Source organism: Podarcis pityusensis (genome assembly GCF_964106645.2).
Source record: "Podarcis pityusensis genome assembly, chromosome: 16".
Classification (NCBI taxonomy): domain Eukaryota; kingdom Metazoa; phylum Chordata; class Lepidosauria; order Squamata; family Lacertidae; genus Podarcis; species Podarcis pityusensis.
In genome coordinates, this window is record NC_138041.1 from 41,841,846 (window position 1) to 41,863,296 (window position 21,451).

General features: G+C 50.1%; 2 protein-coding genes across 5 annotated transcripts; one reads left to right on the forward strand and one right to left on the reverse strand.

Moving 5' to 3' along the window:
• Positions 1-1,446: 1,446 nt before the first annotated feature.
• Positions 1,447-16,985, forward strand: TFIP11 (tuftelin interacting protein 11). Of its 3 annotated transcripts, none has more exons than XM_080986589.1 (14): positions 1,447-1,538; positions 2,542-2,610; positions 3,148-3,375; positions 3,638-3,791; positions 4,464-4,620; positions 5,225-5,352; positions 5,970-6,122; positions 7,320-7,835; positions 8,807-8,913; positions 10,405-10,573; positions 11,789-12,032; positions 13,840-13,982; positions 14,940-15,105; positions 16,063-16,985. In XM_080986589.1, exons 1-14 carry the CDS (start codon positions 1,462-1,464, stop codon positions 16,416-16,418), a joined length of 2,667 nt encoding a protein of 888 aa, XP_080842715.1. In that variant the 5' UTR covers positions 1,447-1,461; the 3' UTR covers positions 16,419-16,985. The 3 variants fall into 3 exon arrangements, with proteins under 3 accessions (XP_080842715.1, XP_080842717.1, XP_080842716.1); XM_080986591.1 differs by having other exon boundaries at positions 1,522-1,538; positions 3,165-3,375; XM_080986590.1 differs by lacking the exon at positions 1,447-1,538 and adding an exon at positions 1,689-1,741.
• On the reverse strand, positions 16,941-21,373 carry SRRD (SRR1 domain containing). Of its 2 annotated transcripts, none has more exons than XM_080986630.1 (7): positions 20,976-21,373; positions 19,938-19,973; positions 19,497-19,768; positions 19,318-19,416; positions 18,973-19,124; positions 18,428-18,473; positions 16,941-17,678 (listed from the first exon to the last, which is right to left on the reverse strand). In XM_080986630.1, exons 1-7 carry the CDS (start codon positions 21,253-21,255, stop codon positions 17,490-17,492), a joined length of 1,074 nt encoding a protein of 357 aa, XP_080842756.1. In that variant the 5' UTR covers positions 21,256-21,373; the 3' UTR covers positions 16,941-17,489. The 2 variants fall into 2 exon arrangements, with proteins under 2 accessions (XP_080842756.1, XP_080842757.1); XM_080986631.1 differs by having other exon boundaries at positions 19,938-19,978; positions 20,976-21,131.
• Between the last annotated feature and the right edge of the window lie 78 nt (positions 21,374-21,451).

Genomic DNA, 21,451 nt, shown 5'->3' on the forward strand with positions numbered 1-21,451 from the left:
CTGGGACAGAGCAATGGGAGCTCACTCCATCACGGGGATTCGAACTGCTGACCTTCCAATCGGCAAGCCCAAGAGGCTCGGTGGTTGAGACCACAGCGCCACCAATGTCCCACTTCTACTGTTCATAGGTATGCACTATACATTAAACATAATAACAATTATACACAAAATTGGGTCCCCCCTCTGTGGGAGTAATACATAATTAGCAGACATAGTTATTCAACATTCCTACTTTATAACACAAAATACATAGAAGATACTATTTACCAGTCCTATATTAGTTGGATATCTCGAGGCAATCATGTAATTTTGAGACTATTCTTGCTTCTTTTACACATATCTTTAACTTTTAAGCACAAGGGCTGGAGGTCAAAAAGAGAGAAAATGTCCTTACAATACAACTTTCCCCTATTTGTCAGCCCCCCCATTAGTCCAAGTCCTTTATGGAAAGAAATGGCAGTGGCCACTCTGATGTCTTTTGGCCGGCAATGCTCTTGAAGCAATGCAGGCTGTTTGTTTTCCCCCACCAGTTTCCAGTAACACATCCACTGAGAAGTGGAAATCTATTGGAGACAATTTGTCAAATCACTGCCCTGCCTGCCTGCCTCTCTCCCCACCCCCCACCCCATTTTCCATAGTGTGGATTCCCAAAGACAATATCCCTGTGTGAAGATAGCATAATAGAAGAAAAATGTGTGTGCAACCTAGAACCTGTCTAGATCTTCAGGAAGAGCAGTTGCTCTTCCTGAGTACATAGTCAAGCTGGAAGGGGTGGACTCTCCCTCAAGGAACATTTTTAGGCAGAGGCTGGAGGGTCATCTGTCAGGGACTCTCTTAACTATGCAAGGGGATGGACTAAATGACCCTTGGGAACACTTCCAACTCTACAATTATATAATTCTATGAACACATTTGGCAGCAATTATTAGCTAGGAAACTTTCTGGTGTTTATTTCATAAAATTTATATACCTCTTGATTGTAAAAAGAAAAATCTACAAAGTGTTGTTGAAAGGAGGATTATAAACCTGGCCAATTAAACCAAAATCTACTGGCTCATTTATAAATTATTCTAAATCCACAAGCCGGGCAAGTAAGAAGCATCAAAAGCCCACAAGGGGCTCCGTGTAGGGGTCGGCGGCCGCTTGCCTGCTCCTCCAACTGGAGCCGTGGCTGCTTTGGCAAAGACTTCCCTCCCGGACACGCCTCTGGAACCCGCGTGTTGCCCACGCCACGTGTGAATGCGGGCTGCAAAAGTCTCGCCGCCAAGAGCCAAACAAAAGCGGGCTCCGAATTGGGGAGCGGGCGGGGCACACACAGTCTGGAAGGAAGGGCACTCTGCCCATGGTCAGGGCATCCTCTCCCCCCACCTTCCTTCCGAGAGGGCTCCGCCCTCCGCCGGGACCACCGAGTCCGAGGGAAGGAGGGGCCTTTTTCCCTCCGGCGCCCTTCCTTCCGCCTCTATGGTTCCTGGTTCCGGCGGAAGCGACCGGTTGCGCATGCGCATCTCCTTTGCCTCGGGCGACGGGCGGGCGAGGCGGTGAGTGAGGCGGGGGGCCCGGAGCGGGAGGGGCCCAGCAGGCGCGGCGCCTCCCGAGGAGTCCCGGGCAGACTGCCGCTGGGCCTGGAGGCTCCGCGAGGAGCGCCGCCCGGTGGTGCTGCGGAGGGAGGCTCAGCTGCGGCCCCGGCTCCGGGAGGCAGCCGGATGAGGCCCCTCGAGCCCGGCCAGAGCCACTCTGCCTGGTCGCCATCCCCTTTTATTGATTTTCAGTTTTATACACTTCAATAATTTTGCAATCATTTTAACATTTCAAAACTCGACTTCCTTCCCCCTCTTGATTTTCCTTAAGTTTATTTTTAATGTTTTCTGCATATTCCAAATTAATTTACTCATTTATTCATCTACTTTAAATACATACTCTCTTAAAACTGCGGGTTATTACAGTAATCCTGCCAATGTTCTTATCTGTTTAGTTTGTTTGTAAATATTTAATAAATATTCAATAAACCATTTCTATTGTTTTATAAAAAGTTTGTTATTTTGATTTATTTTTCTGGTAAGTTTCTCTATTTCTGCATATTCCATAAGTTTTTGTATCCATTCTTCTTTTGCTGGGACTTTCCATTTTTGGGCAAGCAACATTCTTGCCGCTGTAGTCTCATACATGGATAAATTTCTATACAGTTTGGGTTTGGGTAGTTCTGTCCCTATAATTCCCAAAAGGAAGGCTTCTGGGTTTTTTTTACAAGTTTGTCATTTTAAACATCTTTTTCAGTTCATTATATATTGTATCCCAGTAAGCTTCAACCTTACTACAAGACAGCACATATGATAAAAAGAACCTGCCTGGTCGCCATCGCTAGCCTTACCACCCTCTGTGAGTTTGCCCAGTCCTCTCCGGAGGCCCTGCGAGTTAATAGCCACCGCTGCCTCCTGCGGGAGGGAGTTCCGTCACTTAACAATGTGCTTCCTTGGGTCTGTCCTGAATCTTCCAATGCACACCTCACTTGTCATCATTATTATATTTCTTTGTTGCATTTAGGCACCACCTTTTCTTTCAAGAGCTCAAGCTGATTCTCCCCCTCCTGGGTCCCCACAACAGCCCTGTGAGGTAAGCTGAGGCAGTGACTCCCCCAAGGTCACCCAGTGAGCTTTATGGCTAGTTGGGGAATTCAAACCCTGATCTCCCAGGCCCTCATCTGACACTCTTAACACCAATGTCATGTGCTATGAGAGGGAGAAGAGCCTCTATTCACTTACTCCTATCTTGTCATACCTCTTGCTCACCTTTTCTCTTAATTAAAAAGTCCCAAAATCGGGGAGGCACACATACCCTGAATCATTTTATATTGGGGTAATTGTAGGAATAACCAGGAGGGAGAGTGGGCAGCAGCAAAGGTTAAGATTGTAGAGGAACCTGGGGCCAGGTTTAGGAGTAGAGGCAAGGTGGCTTGTGTGTGTGCCAGAAGACAGTATTTTGGGAGATGAGGGGCAGGCAGGGGCTCACATATAGACACGGAGTGGGGAAAGGAATGGTCAGAGGGAAAGAGCTAGGTCAGGGAGCAGGTTGAAGGGTTGGGGAGTGTGCACAGGGAGCTTCCTGGGTTATTTCTTCATCTTCTGCTTCCTCTCCCCATACCTATGCCAGTTTCTTACTCCAACAAGGCATCATGTCGCTGTCCCATTTGTACGGCAAAAATGACGCTGCTGCTGATGACGATGTGGAGATGGAGAAATTTGAGATCACCGACTGGGACCTTCAGAATGAGTTCAATCCCAACCGGCAGCGCCACTGGCAGACCAAGGAGGAGGCCACCTATGGCATGTGGGCTGAGCACGATTCTGATGATGAGAGGCCCAGCTTTGGGGGCAAACGGTACTGGCCCCCCGAGGAAGTGATCGGGAATGTTGTGATTTGTGAGGCTGTTCTTGAAGGTTCTGCACCCCTGTTTCCAAACCCTTGATTAATACATCCCTTGATTGTATATGTTAGCTTCTGATTTTGCGATATTAACTTGACAAGTAGCATAGATGTCTCTCAACAGTGAATTTAATCAGGAAAAAGCTATCTCATGTCTAAATGCATATCTGTAGACTACAGAAACATCTCTGAATAAATGTATTTTTTCTTAACCCAGGTCTAAAGATTACTCGGCGCCTGTTAACTTTATCAGCGCTGGGCTAAAGAAGCCAGCAGCTGATGAGATAACAGATGAAGATTCTGATGAGGATGAGAAGCCTCTGAAGCAGGAAGAAATCCCCAAAGAGTTTGTGCCAAAGAAGTTAAAGACAGTGAGTTCTTAGTTAATTGGGCCATAAATCACTGCATTTTAATTGTGGTTCTGGAGTGTCTTAAAGAACCTCAGGAAGCACTAACCACAACAGGAAGAACCACACAATCTGGATTTTGTTGGTGTGGAATGTGCACAGTCTCAACTATAAACACCCCAAGTAAATGTCTGGACTGAGACACACCAGTGCTTTAGTAATAGAGCTGTCAGTAGAGCCAGGCACTGAATGAACTAGGACAGGGGTCAGCAAACTTTTTCAGCAGGGGGCTGGTCCACTGTCCCTCAGACCTTGTGGGGGGCAGATTTATTTTTTTGGGGGGGAAATATGAATGAATTCCTATGCCCCACAAATAACCCAGAGATGCATTTTAAATAAAAACACACATTCTACTCATGTAAAAACACCAGGCAGGCCCCACAAATAACCCAGAGATGCATTTTAAATAAAAGGACACATTCTACTCATGTAAAAACACCATGCAGGCCCCACAAATAACCCAGAGATGCATTTTAAATAAAAGGACACATTCTACTCATGTAAAAACACGCTGATTCTTCGACCGTCCGCCGGCCGGATTTAGAAGGCGATTGGGCCAGATCCAGCCCCTGGGCCTTAGTTTGCCTACCCATGAACTATGATATTTAATTCATCTTTTTGTGTGTGTTTTAACAGGGTGGCAATTTCAAACCGAGCCAGAAGGGCTTCATAGGAGGAACCAAATCTTTTATGGACTTTGGTAGCTGGGAGAGGCATACAAAAGGAATTGGGCAGAAACTTCTTCAAAAAATGGGCTATGTGCCTGGAAGGGGCCTTGGAAAGAATGCTCAAGGTATGGCCCAGCACCCCACTTGATCTGTTGTACAGGCTTTTAAGAAGACCCCAGGAAAACAAAAACCAAGTTGGTATCTGCCTTTCTTTCTCCTTCAAGCAGAATCAGCCTATCAGTTAATTTTGATCTGTATGTAAAATTGGCACAGAAATTGTAAACCAGCCTTGGCCAACCTGACCGTCAGCTGTGCTGGCAGAGGCTGATGGGACTTGTAGTTAACACATCTGGAAGGCACCAGGTTGGGGAAGGCGTTAAACAGTGGCTACTTGCAAAGATTCTGGTTAACATGAAATGTCCAGATAGGAAAATTGCACTTCATCCAGGATGAACAGTAGGGGAAGCAGCAGCACTCCTTTCCCAGAGTGCCACAGGGCTAATTAACTGCCTGGCCCTTTAAGACCAAGAGATGCAACCCCATCAGCTCTTTTTGATGTGGGTGGGGAAATATATGGGGGGCAGGCTTTCTGAAAATAGAAGAGCCAACCAGGGCTCAAGCGCAGGGAATAGTAGAGCTGCTGCTGGGCTATTTTGCCTCCCTTTCCAGGCAGCTCTGATCGTTCTGTGTTCTTATATTCACTTCACTAACACCTGTGAATTTTCTTAGGTATCATCAACCCTATTGAAGCTAAGCAGAGGAAAGGCAAGGCAGCCATAGGGGCGTATGGCTCTGAGCGAACCACACAGTCCTTGCAGGACTTCCCTGTTGTTGACTCAGACGAAGAGGCAGAGGAGGTATTCCCGCCCCCCCTTTCCTTCTCCTCATTTCTCCCCCTCCCCCAACTCTCCTCATTGCCGCATTTGGGGACCTGTGTGGAAGAAATGTAGTGATTTCTTACAATGGTGTTTACATCCTAACAAAAACTGCCTTCTGCATTTGACTGTTGTATCTGGCTCTGTGCGTGAGAGCAGCTGTGATCCCTGCACTGCAGAGGGTTGTACTAGATGATGCTTTGGGTCCCTTCCAACTCTACAATTCTGTGATTCTTTCTTCCCTTGGCAAACGTTTAAACGGGGTACAAAGCAGTTCTTGGAACCTGGGTTGGCAGTTCATTTCTGTACACATAACAGCTTATGTTGGCAGCTGGTAGGACTGAGAGAGTTAAAGCCTTGCTTTTTGCTTTCAGGCATGTCCTGTAGAAGACCATATTGTGGACCAGAGCTAGGGTTGGTTGGTGCCTGTTGGCGCAGACCTTTAAAAGAGTGAACCCCCCTCCCCTCCCCTGGACATAGTCCACTGGCAATATTCCCTGCTCAGCCCCAGACCAAGGAAAGGGTTTGGTGCTCTGCAGTCCCCAGTGGAGTGTTTCCTCCTCCATCTTGCACTTCTCCCATCTCTTCTTTCATCCCAGGAGTTCCAGAAGGAGCTCAGCCAGTGGCGGAAGGACCCAGGTGGGGGCAAGAAGAAGCCAAAGTACACCTACAAGACTGTGGAGGAACTGAAAGCCAAAGGCCGGGCCGGGAAGCAACTGTCGGCACCTCAGAAGGAGCTGGCACAAGTGAAGGTGAGGCTGATTGTCCAAAGCAAGATGGGGCAGGTTTCAGAAAAACTTAGAAAGAGCCTGCTGGATAAGGCCAAGGAGGCCCCATGTAGTTCATCATCTTCTGACAGTGGCCAACCAGCTGCATGTGGGAAATCCACAAGCAAGGTCCAAGCATGAGAGCGCTCGCTCCTGCGGTTTCCAGAAACTGGTCTTTGGGAGCATTGCTGCCTTCAACAGTGGAGACACAGCAGAGCCGTCCTGGCTAGTAACTACTCAGAGCGCTCTCCTCCTGGCTCATTCTCTGACCTTTGTCCTCAGCGAGGGGGAGCTTTGACTGGCTTGTAACAGGTCCCTCTGCTGAGGGAAATACAGAAGATGATGACTACCTCCACGATGAACCAAGAAAGCTTTTCTCCCAGGTTCAAGAGTTAGCTGTCTTTCTTTTTCCTTAATATTCCTCCATGATTGAGGTTGTAAGCAGATGACTGGCATGACCTATTCTGACCTGTTAGCTCTTGTGCCCTTTCATGCTGGCAAGTCCAAACCTGCCTCTGTATGTAATGCTTGAAAAGCAACAGAGAGCTCTGCTGAATTCTGGAACAATTGCCTGGCTTGATTTAAACTGGAAAGGGAAGTCAATAGCCCACGTGCTCCCTAGAAGCCCAAATCCTTGACATACAGAAGTACAGCTCTTAAAAATGGCTGGTTGGCATTGGGTGTCTGTGGTTAATTTCATTATTGGCTCATGAGCCCTAGGGCTAAGTCCTGCCCTGTCCTCTGAAATAAATGGTAGTCAGCCCTTGGGTTTCCCAGGAGAAGAGGGCAGGGGTGGACCCAAGGTCACACTGGGGTAAGTGGGAGTGGAGAGACATGCCCTGACCCTTGTGAACCATTCCCTTGGAGCTTGCAGACGGTCCCATCACTGCAAATGGCAAAAAGTGTTGGGCTGTGCTGGGCTCGTTAGAAGATGCAATGTAATTCTGCAGTGTACCAAACTTAGGTTTGCATCTGGAATACACAAGCTTTGGAATTTGAATTGACTGGACTTTGAAAGGTTGCCTACTACTCCAGCAGCCCAAATTGGCCCTCTGAAAAGTATTGTTTTACCCTCTTTGTATAGATTCTGCTCACCAGGACACCATGAAGCAGTACCTGCTGTTGGTTGAAAGTGGTCTTGTAACTTGTTGGGGGTTTTCTGTTTGTTTGCTTGTTTGGAAGGTGATTGACATGACTGGCCGGGAGCAGAAAGTCTATTACAGCTACAGCCAGATCAGCCAGAAGCACAACATCCCTGACGACAACCCCCAGCTGCCTCCACCGCTGGGCAAGGACTCCAAGGCACAGGCCTTCAGTCTGCCTGAACTGGAGCACAACCTGCAGCTCCTCATTGACCTGACGGAGCAGGAGATCATCCAGAATGACCGGCAGCTGCAGTACGAGAGGGACATGGTGGTCAACCTGACCCATGAGATCGACAAGATGGCGGAGGTCCTGGAGCGGGAGGAGGCAGACACGCGCAACCTCAGCGAGGTCCTGGAGCTGGTGGAGGAGTGTGAGAGGCGGATGCAGCCCAACTGCAAGGACCCCCTGACACTGCCTGAGTGCGCCAGGATCTTTGAGACCCTCCAGGACAAATACTATGAAGAGTACCGGATGTCTGACCGCGTGGACCTGGCTGTGGCCATTGTCTTCCCTCTCGTCAAGGACTACTTCAAAAACTGGGACCCTCTGAAGGTGGGTGGGTTCAGAGACCAGGAGCAGCAAAAGGGCCATGCCAATTGGGGGGCCAAACACCCACATTTGCTGGCCAAGCTCAGCTTCCCAAACCCCAATCGTCCTTCTGCCTATAAAGGGTTTCTTAATTACTTTTTTTCTCGCTCTCCCTCCAATGAGTTTAGCAGGGGAGTGCAAACATTTTATTCTTTTTATCCTCACAACCAGTGGCGGAGGAAGGGGTGTGTAGTGGGTGCGGGCCACCCCGGGTGTCATCACTGAGGTGGGGGGACACACACACAAAATGACAAAAATACGAGTTTTTTTATATATATATAAAATAAATAAATTAAAATAGGGCTCACTAAAGCTTTTACTTCAGTCAACAAATGTAAAGAAATGCGGCTGACACTGGGTGCCACACTGCAGGGGCCGGCATTACTACGGGGCCTGCAGCGTGCCTGAGCCACGTGTATTTCCTGGGAATGAGGTGGTGGCTTGAGCGCCTGTAGGCTTGGCGCTGCCTGAAATGGCAGCGTGAGGCTTGCGTCTGCCCACTGCCTCTCCCTCAGCCTCCCTACAGCTGAAGGGGAGGCTGCGGAGAGGCTCCACACAACATGCCCTGCTCCCATGGGTGGCTCACCCCGCCCCCAGCTGCAGGATGCACGCTCCGCACCGGGCACCTCTGCCGCTGCTCACAACAACCCTGTGAGGTAGGCCAGGCTGAGAGAGAGTGACTGGCGCATGGTCACCCTGTGAACTTTGTAGGTGCATCTCCCTAGCCAAGAGTCCTACACTCTGGCCATCGCACCCCAAAAGCGTCCAGGGTGAGGAACACCTTACCAAATAGAAAGCCTTCCAAATAAACCCAATACGCCATGCCAGCCTTGGGGAAAGAGCTGTCCCCTTTCTCCAAATAGGAGCTCCCTTTTTTTCGTTTGACTCTCAATTGCCTTGTACACCTAACACACTGCCTCTCCTCTCCTCTCCAGGATCACATGTATGGCACTGATATCCTAGCCAAGTGGAAGAGCTTGCTGGAAAACGACCAGTTGCTGTCGCACGGTGGGCAGGACCTTGCCTCGGATGCTTTTCACAGGTGAACATAGCGTCTGTGCAGGTTTGGCAGGGAAGTTTCTCTCCAAGGGAGGAGCAGCCCTGTGCTGGTCAAACAGGCCTGGCTAATCCAATTCCTTCCTTAATGCTGCGGGGAGGATTTTCTTAATAATAATTATATATTGCACTTATTAGTTGCTTTTTTATAGATACAAAAGTAACTGAAAGTGCTTTACAAAAAAGGGGAGCACATAAATTTAAGCCAACACGCATTCATAATTATAAAAAGGCATTGAAGCAGGCCACATATATCAAAACCCTCCAAATCAAAGGCTGAAGGCCTGATGGAAAAAAAGTGTTTTTGCCTGGCACTTAAAAATACTGTAGATATAGGCAACTCCCACTATGTTGTCCAGTGCCAAACCTGGAAGTGACCCAAAAATGTCATAAAAGATGTCACTAACAGGGCAGGGTGGAGGGCTGCGGTGGCGGAACAGGTGCTTCAATTACAGTTTCATACAAGCACACAATGACCCGGAACACAACCCCCATGCAACTGGGGAGACAATTCCGTAAATGGGGAGCTACCACTGAGAATGGTACCCTTCATGCTTCCCTCAGAGGGAACACATGGAGAAGGGCCTCGGGTGACTAACCCAGGCTCCAGGTTGGTTCATGCGGGGGGGGGGGGGGGGAGGTGGTGCTTGAGTTATTGGGGTCCTGAGCCACGAAAGGTTTCATAGGTCAAAGCCAGCACCTTGAATTGAGCCCAGAAGTGAATTGCAAGCCAGTTGTGCCAGAAGTGGTATTATGTGGTTCAGACTACCCCTGCATTGGGTCAATAAAATTTTATTTTTCAAATTTTATAAGCATCAGTTAAAAAGAAAAGCAAAACAATAAACTTATCCCCTTGGACTTCCCTTCCCCCCCTTTTGTGGACCCTTATATTATAGTTTCTCCCCCTGCATCTCCTTAATAATTCCAATTTTTACTAAATCTTTACTGTGCTGGTCAGTAAGCTGGCTGTTGACTTCTGCACCAGCTGCAGTTTCCAAATTGTCTTCAAAGGCAGCTCCACACATCATGCATTGCAGCAATCTAACCGGAAGGTGACCATAGCATAGGCAACAACCTGCTTCATCCCTGACGTCAGCCTTGCAGGCTGGGTCTGATGGGAGCCGGGAGTCCAGCAAAAGCTTTGGAGCAGCCCATGCACCTCCTTTCTCTGGTTATATTGTAGTAACACGTAGGCTTGAAATGCAAAAGCTGATGACATGGAAAAGCATTTTGCTGCCTATATACCCTTGAGTCCATCAAACTTGCTCAGGCATGTGTACCTCACGAGAGAGAGATTTCAGACTTGCCCTAAGCCCAAGAGAGAAGCTGGGAAAGGAGGTTTTGAAGACACAGTAGCTGCATTTGCATTGTCCATCAGAAGGAAATCTCTTAAAGCACCCCTAGTTCCTACTGAAGAAGCAAAGTGTGGTTTGGATCTGCCCCTGGCCCCGCTCAATTGAGATTTTTAATCCTTCAGGTTGATGTGGGAGACTTGGATGCCGTACGTACGGAACGTGGTAGCACAGTGGCAGCCCCGGAACTGCATCCCGATGGTGGACTTCCTTGACAGCTGGGGGCACATCATTCCTGTTTGGATACTAGACAACATTCTGGACCAGCTGATCTGCCCCAAGTTGCAGAAAGAGGTAGAGGAGGGGCTCTTGGGGCTCCTCTCAGGCCCACTGGGCGTTGAAGTTTCAGCAGGGCTCGTTGCGCGGGGCAGGAGGCTTAACCAGAAAGCCCTTGTTGCGAAGGCAGCGTGGTGTAGAGGTTAGAGCAGGGGTCAGCAACCTTTTTCTTTTTTTTTAAAGATATTTATTAAAGTTTCAAGAAATACAAAAAAAAAATACAGAGTACAAAAAAAAAAGAATAACGTTTTTAAAATATAACAAAAAAATAAAGAATAAAAAGGAAACATACAAAATAAAACAGTTAAAAAAACATTGATTTTCCAAACCTATCTTCCCTACACTTATTTCCCCGGACCTCCTCATACCTCCCTTTTTTGTATTCCAGTTCAGTTTGTTAGTTCAGCAAATCCTTACCATTAAACTTTTACCCAATTGTTAACCTTTTTTCATATCTCTTAAAGCATTACAGCTAAAAACCTCTTAGTTTCTATCCAACATCCTTCTAAGATTCCTTAATTTTGCAATATTTCTGTAAATAGCCTTTAAATTTATTCCAGTCTTCTTTCACCGACTCTTCTCCCTGGTCTCGGATTCTGCCAGTCATTTCCGCCAATTCCATGTATTCAATCACCTTCATCTGCCATTCTTCCAAAGTGGGTAGATCTTGTGTCTTCCAATACTTTGCAATGAGTATTCTTGCTGCTGTTGTTGCATACATAAAAAAGGTTCTGTCCTTCTTTGGCAACCTTTTTCAGCCATGGGCTGTCCCTCAGACCATGTGGTGGGCCGGACTATATTTTGGGGAAAAAAATATGAACGAATTCCTATGCCCCACAAATAACCCAGAGATGCATTTTAAATAAAAGGACACACTCTACTCATGTAAAAACATGCTGATTCCCAGACCGTCCGGGGGCCGGATTGAGAAGGCGATTGGGCCGCATCTGGCCCCCGGGCCTTAGGTTGCCTACCCTTGGGTTAGAGGAACAGACTAGAGCCTGCGAGACCAGGGTTCCAATCCCTATATGGCTGCAAAGCTCACTGGGTGACCTTGTACCAGTCACTGCCTCTCAGTCTGCCTACCTCACAGGATTGGTGTGAGGGATTAAATGAGGGAGGAAAGAACTACATATGCCACCTTGAGCTCCTTGGAGAAAAAGGTGTGATAGAAAAGCAGTAAGTTAATGCCTCTGGGTGTCCCATAAGGCTTACTGCTGCTCTTGCTTCAAGGTGGAAAGCTGGAATCCCCTGACGGACACGGTCCCCATCCACTCGTGGATCCACCCCTGGCTGCCCTTAATGCACACCCGGCTCGAACCACTCTACTCGCCCATCCGCAACAAGCTGTCCAACGCCCTCCAGAAATGGCACCCCAGCGACTCCTCGGCCAAGCTGATCCTGCAGCCCTGGAAGGAGGTCTTCACCCCGGGGTCCTGGGAGGCCTTCATGATCAAGAACATTGTGCCCAAGCTGGGTGAGTCAGTCCCCCCAGGGCTGCCTTTGCAGCAGACCAGGAGGCGGGCGACGGGTTGGAGGCCTTGCGGGAAGCAGCCTTCTTCTAAAACAGACCACAGGTCCCATTTAGCTCCGCATTGCCTACACACACAGTGACTGGCTCTCCGGGATTTCTGGCAAGGCACGTTCCCTGTCCTGCATGGAGACAGTGACACGGGTTGAACCTGGACCTTCTTGCATGCAGAATGGGTGCCCTGCCTCTCAAGAAACCCTTCTGGGGTTAAGGAAGCAGGACTTTCCCACAGAAGCACATGCAAGAGGAGCAGAGACCAAAGCGTGGGCATGCAGAATTTGCACGTGCCTTAAACTCCTTTAATTCTTGCTGATCCAATGATTTGGGTTTGTTAGTTTGCTAGGTAGGTAGGGTGTCGGTTTGAGGCAGGGTGGATAGTGGGGTCAGGCAGGTAGCAGCCTCCGGAACTGATTTTGGCTCTGGAACACTTTTCCTATTGGCTTGCTGTCTTGCTGAGTTACAAATTAAAAAAATTCCTTCCAGTAGCACCTTAGAGACCAACTAAGTTTGTTATTGGTATGAGCTTTCGTGTGCATGCACACTTCTTCAGATACACTGAAACAGAAGTCACCAGACCCTTATATATAGTGAGAGGGTGGGGAGGGTTCACCCATTCCCACCACCCTTCTGAGTAATACCCCTCCCCACCCTCTCACTATATATAAGGGTCTGGTGACTTCTGTTTCAGTGTATCTGAAGAAGCGTGCATGCACACAAAAGCTCATACCAATAACAAACTTAGTTGGTCTCTAAGGTGCTACTGGAAGGAATTTTTAAAATTTGTTTCTATTGCTGAGTTACGTGAAACTGATATGGGGTAGGAAGTACAGGGTTGATGCTTTGCAGCTGTCAGCTATACTCCATCCCATTCTCCCTATTTGGGCTGCTCTTGGGGGCAGAAAATGTTTGGGGTTGGAGTCAGCGCAATGTTTTCTCCAGTGTAGGAATCTAGGGCAGCCACCTCCAATCTGGCACTTCCCATTGTCCTCAGTCACTACGATTGTACATTAGTGGGGCAGATTGAAAGTGCTTGGCTGGTGAAGGCTGGTCCAGCTGATGATCCATGGCAGAGCTCAGGGGGAAGTGTATCCAAGTGAGGAAGGAACAGGGAGTTCAGCAGTTGCTCTCTTACAGCTTGAAAGAGCTTTTGGGATCCTCACTAGAGAAAGTTGTTTCTGAAGTGAAGGACCTGAGGCAGGAGTTGATAATGCAGGTGAGGTGCGCGCAGGTGAGCTGCATGCAAGCTGCCGGCCACCTCTGTGGAGGCTCCTTTATTGACACAAATATGCAAACCCAGGCAGATACATTTTGGGCTGTGACCTTTATACTTCTTCCAGTCCCAAGCTCGTGGTGTGGTACAAAGTTATTTTGGCACCTGTTTCCACCGCGTCATTTTCCCCTTGCACAGTGTATGACGAAGGAGACAAAGGTCACAGACAGGACACCGCAGACTACTGAGATCACAAAAGGTTAGACAGAGGGCATGATGTTCAGACAGCTGTGGCTTTGTCTGTGAGGGGGAGTGTGCTCCGCACCCCAAGGTCACGCGTGCAGGCAGGCTGAGGCTGCGGGTGGGGAGTGTGCTCCGGACCCAGCGATCATCCCTACAAAGTTTATCTTGGTTGCAGCTTTGCTGGTTTCCCTGAGGGGAGAACACCAACAATTTGGGGGGGGGGTGCACGTGCAAAGAAGTCCCTCTGCTCTCTAGGCTGAGCTGGTTCAAGCTTGCTGTCGTCTCCACATTCCTCCACAGGCTTGTGTCTGAACGAGCTGATGATCAACCCCCACCAGCAGCACATGGACTCCTTCTTCTGGGTGATGGACTGGGAAGGGATGATCTCTGTCTCTAGCCTTGTGGGGATCCTGGAGAAGCACTTCTTCCCCAAGTGGTTGCAGGTGTGTGACTCCAGCAGTGTCCGGCTGGGTTCAGCCACACTTTTCCTTAGGGACATCTGAGGTTGCCACAAACAGCAGTGTTGGGTTTTGTGAACTCACATTCAGTTCAGCTTTTGCTTAAGGGTGGCTCCAGGGAAGAGGCAGTAAGGAATCCCCACCCTGCCCCCGGTACCCCTGCTGAAATGGACTGGAGCCCTGCAGCTTGGCAGGCTCACCTGATTTATCTGTTTGCCACAAAACTTTTATTATGACTGTTTTTAGAACAACAACAACAACAAAAGTGCAAAGTCCTCTCTCAAAGGCAGATCTTCACCCATGTCTCATACAGAAGGGGGTGCCCCCTCAGCTCTCACCTGGGAGCTTCCCTTTCCTCTCCCAGCCTCCCACCCTGGGAGCTCTTCCTTTCCTTGCCTCTCACACAGGGTCTTTCACCAGCCAGCCATCACCTTCGTGTACACACAGTCCAGAGTAGAGGACCAGAGAGATGTGATAACCAAGATTTACAATTCAGTTATCATTAATCACCACATAATTATCTCTTTCGAGGGACAGTTGAGAAGAAACGTCTTGTGTGCCATCTTTCCTCCCTTTCCCTTCCTGCTCATCTGATCTCTCTGGACCTGATTGGTTTTCTGGCTTCTCTGCTAGCAGGGGTGGATTGGTGTTGCTGGAACTTGTTTTTTTCCTTTTGACCAGTGCCCCCCTTTACAGTTCCATGTGAGCTGCCAGACTTCAGAAGGGGCTTTGCTGGCCCTCTCCTTTGGAAGTTGGGTGGCTTCTGGTTTTCCCTTGAAATACTTGTCCCTGGATCAGAAATGCATCAGACGCTGCTTCCTCGTGAGCCTGTCCCGTCCGCAGCCCAAGTAAAGCCTTGAGTCCCTGATCTGTGAGCTCTGCCTTGGGGGGTGGGGTGGGTTGCTTGTGGTCTCCCTGCTGCTGACCCTCCTCCTCCTGCAGGTGTTGTGCTCCTGGCTCAGCAACAACCCCAATTACGAAGAGATCACCAAGTGGTACCTGGGCTGGAAGTCGATGTTCTCCGACCAGGTGCTGGCCCACCCCTCCATCAAGGAAAAATTCAACGAGGCTCTGGACATCATGAACAGAGCCGTCTCTTCCAGTGTCGGTGCGTGAGTGATGGTTGCCAACACACGTTGCATTGGCTGGGCAGTGAAGTAATTCAAGGATCATCATTGGAAACAGTCGCTCAAAACAATAGTGTCCCTTTTCATAGAGGAGGAAAATGGAAGAGACTGAGGCTGCAGAGCCCTGTAGAAGGGCCACGATTTTCACCAGCCTCAAGCGACCATTGGGGAGGGTGGTAGTCTACATTTGGAGATCACCATTTGGGCTACCCTTGCTTTGCACACTTACTCGTGAGTAAATCCCACTGAATCCAAGGGGTCATCCTTCTGAAGAGACACACACAGAATTGCACTATGAGCTCCCATGTTTCTTATAGTCCTTTCCAGCTCTCCAGAGCAGTTGGTTCTCCTCTTCTTCTTTGCCCCAATTTCAGAAGGTCTGCTATTCCTTACCTCGTCAAAATCAGCACAGTGGGAGAAGAAACAGGGACTGCACTGACAGCGTATAGTTTATTAAACTATGGAACTTGGTCCCCCAGGAGGCCCCCAACTTGGATGGCTTTCAAGGAGGATTAGGCAGGTTCATGGAGGAGGAAAGGGCTATCAAAGGCTACCAGCCAGGATGTCTGTGCTCAGTTTCCCCTGTCAGAGTCAGTGATGCTTCTGAATACCAGTTGCTAGAAGCCACAGGAGGGAGAGGGCTCTTGTGCACGGGTTCTGCTTGCGGGTTTCCCGCTGGGGCATCTGGTTGGCCACCGAGAACACAGGATGCTGGACCAGATGGGCCCACTTGGGCCTGATCCAGTTGAGGGCTCCTCTTCTGCTTTTTGTCCCCTCGCTCCACCTTTCCAGCTCATTGGGCAGCCTTGCAGGCTGTGTGACCCCCTGTGTCCTCTTCCCTTGGGCTCTGGCTGTGTGCTAGGAGGGCCTGTGCAGAGCACAGGCTGCAAAAATTTGCCAGCTGCCATCTCATCTCTCTCCCTTTGCTCCTCTTCCAGGTGGCTACATGCAGCCTGGGGCCCGCGAGAACATTGCCTACCTCACACACACAGAGCGCCGGAAGGACTTCCAGTATGAGGCGATGCAGGAGCGCCGGGAGGCTGAGAACATGGCGCAGCGCGGGATCGGCATGGCCGCAGGCTCTGTGCCCATGAATTTCAAGGACCTCATCCAGACCAAGGCGGAGGAGCACAACATCGTCTTCATGCCAGTCATTGGAAAACGGCATGAAGGGAAGCAGCTCTACACTTTTGGCCGCATCGTCATCTACATTGACCGGGGTGTGGTCTTTGTGCAGGGGGAGAAGACCTGGGTCCCCACCTCCCTGCAGAGCCTCATTGACATGGCAAAGTGAGGACAAGGTGCTGGGACTCAGGGGGCACAGCACTGCCATGCAGGCTGCCTTGCCTCATTCACTGGGGACCGGGAGGTGCAGGAAGGCAGTCCCTGAGCGGGAGCTGCCCCAGTGCGTGTGGGTCGAGGGCTATGCTGAAACTCTCCTGCCAGGCTGCAGAAAGGCCAGTGCAAACCAAGTGCATCTAATGTTGCGAGGTGTCTAGCCCCCTGTATCTAGGGCTGGGGGCCAAGTACCATAACCACTAAATCTGATTGGAAGCACCTCCACCCTTTGCTCAGCCTTAGTCCACCTGAGCTTCCAATCAGTGCATCTAGAAAATGCTGACGCCCTGAATAAAAATGTCAATTTTTTTTTTTTTTTTTTGAGCTCTGTTTTGAGATGCAGCAGCTAGAGTGAGACAGTAGTTCCAAGTGTGAGATCACAGCACTGTTGGTGCAGTTTGACCTGGCAGGAGTAAGGGCTTGCTCGCAATGTTGAACAGGGGAGGAGGTAACTGGCAATAAGAAATGACCACAAAAGTTCAATGTGTGTTGCTTTTAATTAAAAACATTATTAGAAATACAAGGTTTGTGGAGAAATTTGGTTTTCTGAGAAGTTGCTGCCTTAATTGTGAAGCAGCAGCTGGGAGTGTGAATGGCTCTCCCCCTTAATGAGGGAGCCCAGTCCTACTGGGCAGCTTGCCTAGCACCACCAGATCTCTGCCCCTTTTCCCATCCCATGAGGGAACTCTCATAGGAGGTACCAGACCAGAGTTGAACAGAGATGGTGGTGATGCTTGGGTTTGCCCCATTGATCCTCCCAAGCTCTGCCGCTCAGTGAACAAGCGAGAGAGAGACAAGGAGAGCTTTGGCATCTTGTGCATGCTGCGCATGCCTCATTTGTCCCATGGAGATGCCATAGAGCAACACACAAACAGACAGTGTGGCTAGTCATCTGCTTTAGGGTGGGGTGTGTGTGTGACATGAACATGAACTCTTTGCAACACCAGAAGTAATTCAAGCCCCTCTCCAAAGAAGGAAACCCAAGCCCAGCCCTGCACCTCCAGTCCATAGCCTCTGGAATTGAAATTCATTTCTTGTTTCTGATGATCTCAGGCTGATCCTCATCTGGGTAAACTGGCTCCTCCTGAAGCTTCCAGATCTCTGGGGGAAGGTCCCTCAGTTTCTCCAGAGGAAAGCAGTGGACAGAGGTGTCGTTAAATATGTCCAAGTATTGAGGGTGAGAAGGAAGGGCTTCTTCATCTGTTGCTATTAAAACCTAGAAATGGTCAAGCACAGCAAAGAGGCAGTTAATGGGGGCGACTTGGCTGCTGAACTGGCCCTTGAGAAAGGAGGAGAGCAACAGGCTCAGATCCACAGCTAGCCACGTGCCACATTTATGAAAGCCCCTGCAGCAGATATTTTGACTCCTCAGAATTCATCCCCTATGGCTGGGGAACCTGTGGTCCTCTGTTGTAATCACCTGACATATCCCTCCAGGATGGAAATTGGAAATCCAGTCTGAGGGGTGACAGGTCCTTAGCTTTTCCATTACCTATCTTAACCACTGATCTCAGTATTTGTGTGGCACGCTTTCAAGTTTTACAGTGCCCAATAAGACTAAAATGGATGTGCAGATTCCAAAGCCAGCTCACATCAAAGGCAATCCAGCAGGTTCTGTGTCTGCTGGGTGCAGAGCAGCTCCCCTCTTTGTGTAAGAGCTCGGCTGCGCCCTGACCCACCAGATGCCTGTTTTCCACTGAGTGGGGCTTGATAGAAGGGCAGCCTCAGTCAGCTTGTTTTATGAGGGAGTTAGCTTGTAAAGAGAGTTGCCTTTGAAGCTGGGTGCTCAGCTCTTGGAACACTTTTATAAGCCCAGCAAAAGCAAAGCTGCTTAGAACACAGCCAAGCGGGAATAAGGGAGAAGAGTTGGTAAGCGTGGATCCCATCCCCCCGTTAGGAGCTGATGCATTAAGGGCTTCTGCTGGATGGTGAACAGTCGCTGTTATTCAAGCAACAAAGCCGTACCTTTGCAATGTAACTGTAGTCCTTTTGGAATATCCTGCTCAGCACCCTAGGAGCAAAGGGCATTAGAAATCATTGGCAGTTGCAACAAAGGCAACACCACGGCCTACTAAGCAGAGGGTGCTGCTAAACTAAGAACATCCAAAGGGTTTGTGGGTCTGGCCAACAGCTCATCTAATCCAGCATCCTGTTCCCACAGGGACCAGCCACATGTCTGTGGGAAACTTGCAAGCCAGTTGAGCATAAGAGCGCTCTCCCTCTTGTGGGGAGAAGCAGCCCTCCCTCCAACTGCGGAGGCAGAGCAAAGCCTTCCCCATTCTGTGTGTGATTAAATGCCTTCAGAGACTACCATACTTGCAAAAATTCTTAGGAAATCACTGCAAAAAGGAGTTGAATTTTCAAAACCCAGATTTTCGTGGGAAGACAAGTGGAAAATGCCAATTTTGTTCTTGTATAGACACTGGGTGGCGGCGGCGGCAGCAGCAGCAGCAGCCAAGAGGCCCAGCCCTGCCTGCTCTTGGGCTGGGTGATGCAGAAGGGCTCCCTACCTGTCTTCAATGCCCTTGAAGCTGTTCCCTATGATGACCGTTTTGGAAAGTGCCTCTATAGACCAGTTGCTCCAGAGCAGGTTGTTATAGAGAGCTTTTCCGCAGTGGACCATGTAGAAGATGGTAGGATTGTGGATGCAGCGTTTTCCCTCCTGGATGCAAGGAAGAGGGGTGTTATCCTGCAAGAACTGCAACCAACCCCCACCCCACAAGAGCTAAAGGAGTTAAACAGCTGTGAACTTTTGGTATCAATCATTTTGAGAAAGGCCACAGTCCTCAGCTGTGTGTTTTGATCCCTGGGCATGTTTCTCCCTGAGTTTGTGCTCCTCTCTTCCTGGAGCTCACCTCATTCTCCAGGAGCACTGTGAGCCCAAGATCGGCAAGGACTTTGATTTCCAGCGTGGAAAAGACAGGGTCAAATATGTAACACAGATCTTCAGGGATCTGCAAGGGGAGAGAGGGAATGTTGCCTGTGTGCTTCTGGCGAGCTTTGCTCCCAAGTCCGCCACAGCTGTGACCCTCACCTTCAGCTCCTCAAGCAGCAGCAGGAGGAAGGCCAGCTGGTATTGCGCTTGAATGCAAGAGGAGAAGTTCCCAATGCCATAACACACACACTGCAAGTCCTGGGCTCTGCTGCGGCTGGGCTCCTCCTGCAGCTGGGAGCTGGGCTCAAGAACTGACTCAGCTGGTGGTGTGAGCTGCAGCTTCTCAAAGGCAGAGAGGGCTTTCTCCACGGAAGGTCTGGTTACCCCCTTCCCTGCTGCTGGGTGTTTGGGGAGGGATTTTAAGATGGTTCCTGAGCAATGAAAGAGGGTGCAATATAGACTAATGCCACTTCAGCCATGACTGCATCTTGCCTCCCCATCACCTTCACCCCTGGATAGATTTGCTTACAAACAGGCACAAATCCAAGGCTGTAGCTACAAAATAAAAATCCAAGGTCTCTCTTGAGATGCAAGACTTACCGAGGCTTGAATCCCAGAATTCTGAGCTCTGCAGTTCTGAACTGTCACAGAAAGGCAGGGAGAAGAGGAAGAAGTTATGTTACAGAAGGTGGGATTTAGGGCTGGAAGGATCTTGTGGGATCAGCAGGCTGGACTAGCTGGATCCTTGGTCTGATCCAGTAAACCTCTTTATGATGGTTTTGAGGATACTAGCAGAGACTTGTCAGGATTTAATCCCAGAACCTGATTTAAATGCAAGTGGATATGTGAAGTAATAAGGGAGCAGCATCCTTGAGCATAAACAGAGTTCCCTGTTGGTCAACTGCTGCCAAATTGCCAACCCACACGTAACTTAGAAGTGTTAAGTTGCTACTGGACAAATTTTTATTTATATATATATATTTCTACTGCAAATTAGAACCGTTTACAGACCAGTTCTGCAGCTAGTTTGGACTACAGTTCCCATCAGCTGCAGCTATCACAGCTGTGATGCTGCGGGTGATGGAAAGACAGTAATGCTGGCTGAGGATAATGTGAATTGTAGTCCAAAACGTCTGAGGGAACCAGCTCCACGAAGACCGACAGACCAAGGCGTCATTTCCAACAGCAGCCAGTCAGATACTTCAAGGAGACCCCTTCACAGCAATGAGCCTTTGGGAAGCTTAGAAGCAGAGCAGGAATGCGGCCCATTTTCCTTGGGATTTGCCCTGCAGCAGCTGGGCATTCAGAGGTAGTCTGCCCTGCCCAGGGGGAACCTCAGGCCCGCCCTGAAGCTGCATGGGGCCCTCTTGGCAAGCCGGGGCCGCCCCCTCCCCCGCGGGCGAAAATGCCCCCATTGCCCTCCTGCTGGGCTCTCCGACTCTGGCTGGAGTGCCGTCTCGGAAGTCCCAAGTCACGCCCACTGGCCCCGCCCGCTCCTGGCATGTGGCCCCCGAAAGCTCGCCCACGACGCAGCGCGCCCCCCTGCTCCCCCGAGAAGGGTTTCCCCCGGAAGCCTCCCGGCGGCCCGCGCGGGATTTGCCCCCCGCAGCTGCCCCGGGAGGATCCACGGCCCCTCACCACGCCTCCCGCAGCCGCCGCCTCTGCCTTTCTCCCGCGTCCTCGCGGCTCTCGGCCTCTCCGCCGCCCCGCTCCTCTCTCCGCCGCTGGCGCCGCCGCCGCCTCCTGCTCCCTCCCGGGGCGTCCCAGCCTTCGCCCGCTCGGCAGCGCTCCATGCAAAGCCAGGGGCGAGCGCGATTCCACCAGGAGAGGCCCTCCGCGGCACCCGTAGAGACCATAGAGGAAAGGCGCGTGGCAGACACACCACTTCCGTTACCCTCACCCACTCGGCAGCCGCCATATGCGGGGCAGTAGCGACGCTACGACCGCGACTCCGCAACAAACGGTGCACAATATGGGGCTGGGAGGGCTCAGAGTTGGAGCCCGGGCAGAGGCAGCCCTTGGAGTGTCTCCGACGGCGCTTCTCTTTGGCCCGTTCATTCCCTTTCTCCTCCGATCCGGTTCGATCGCAAACCGGATGTGTTTATTGCGCATTT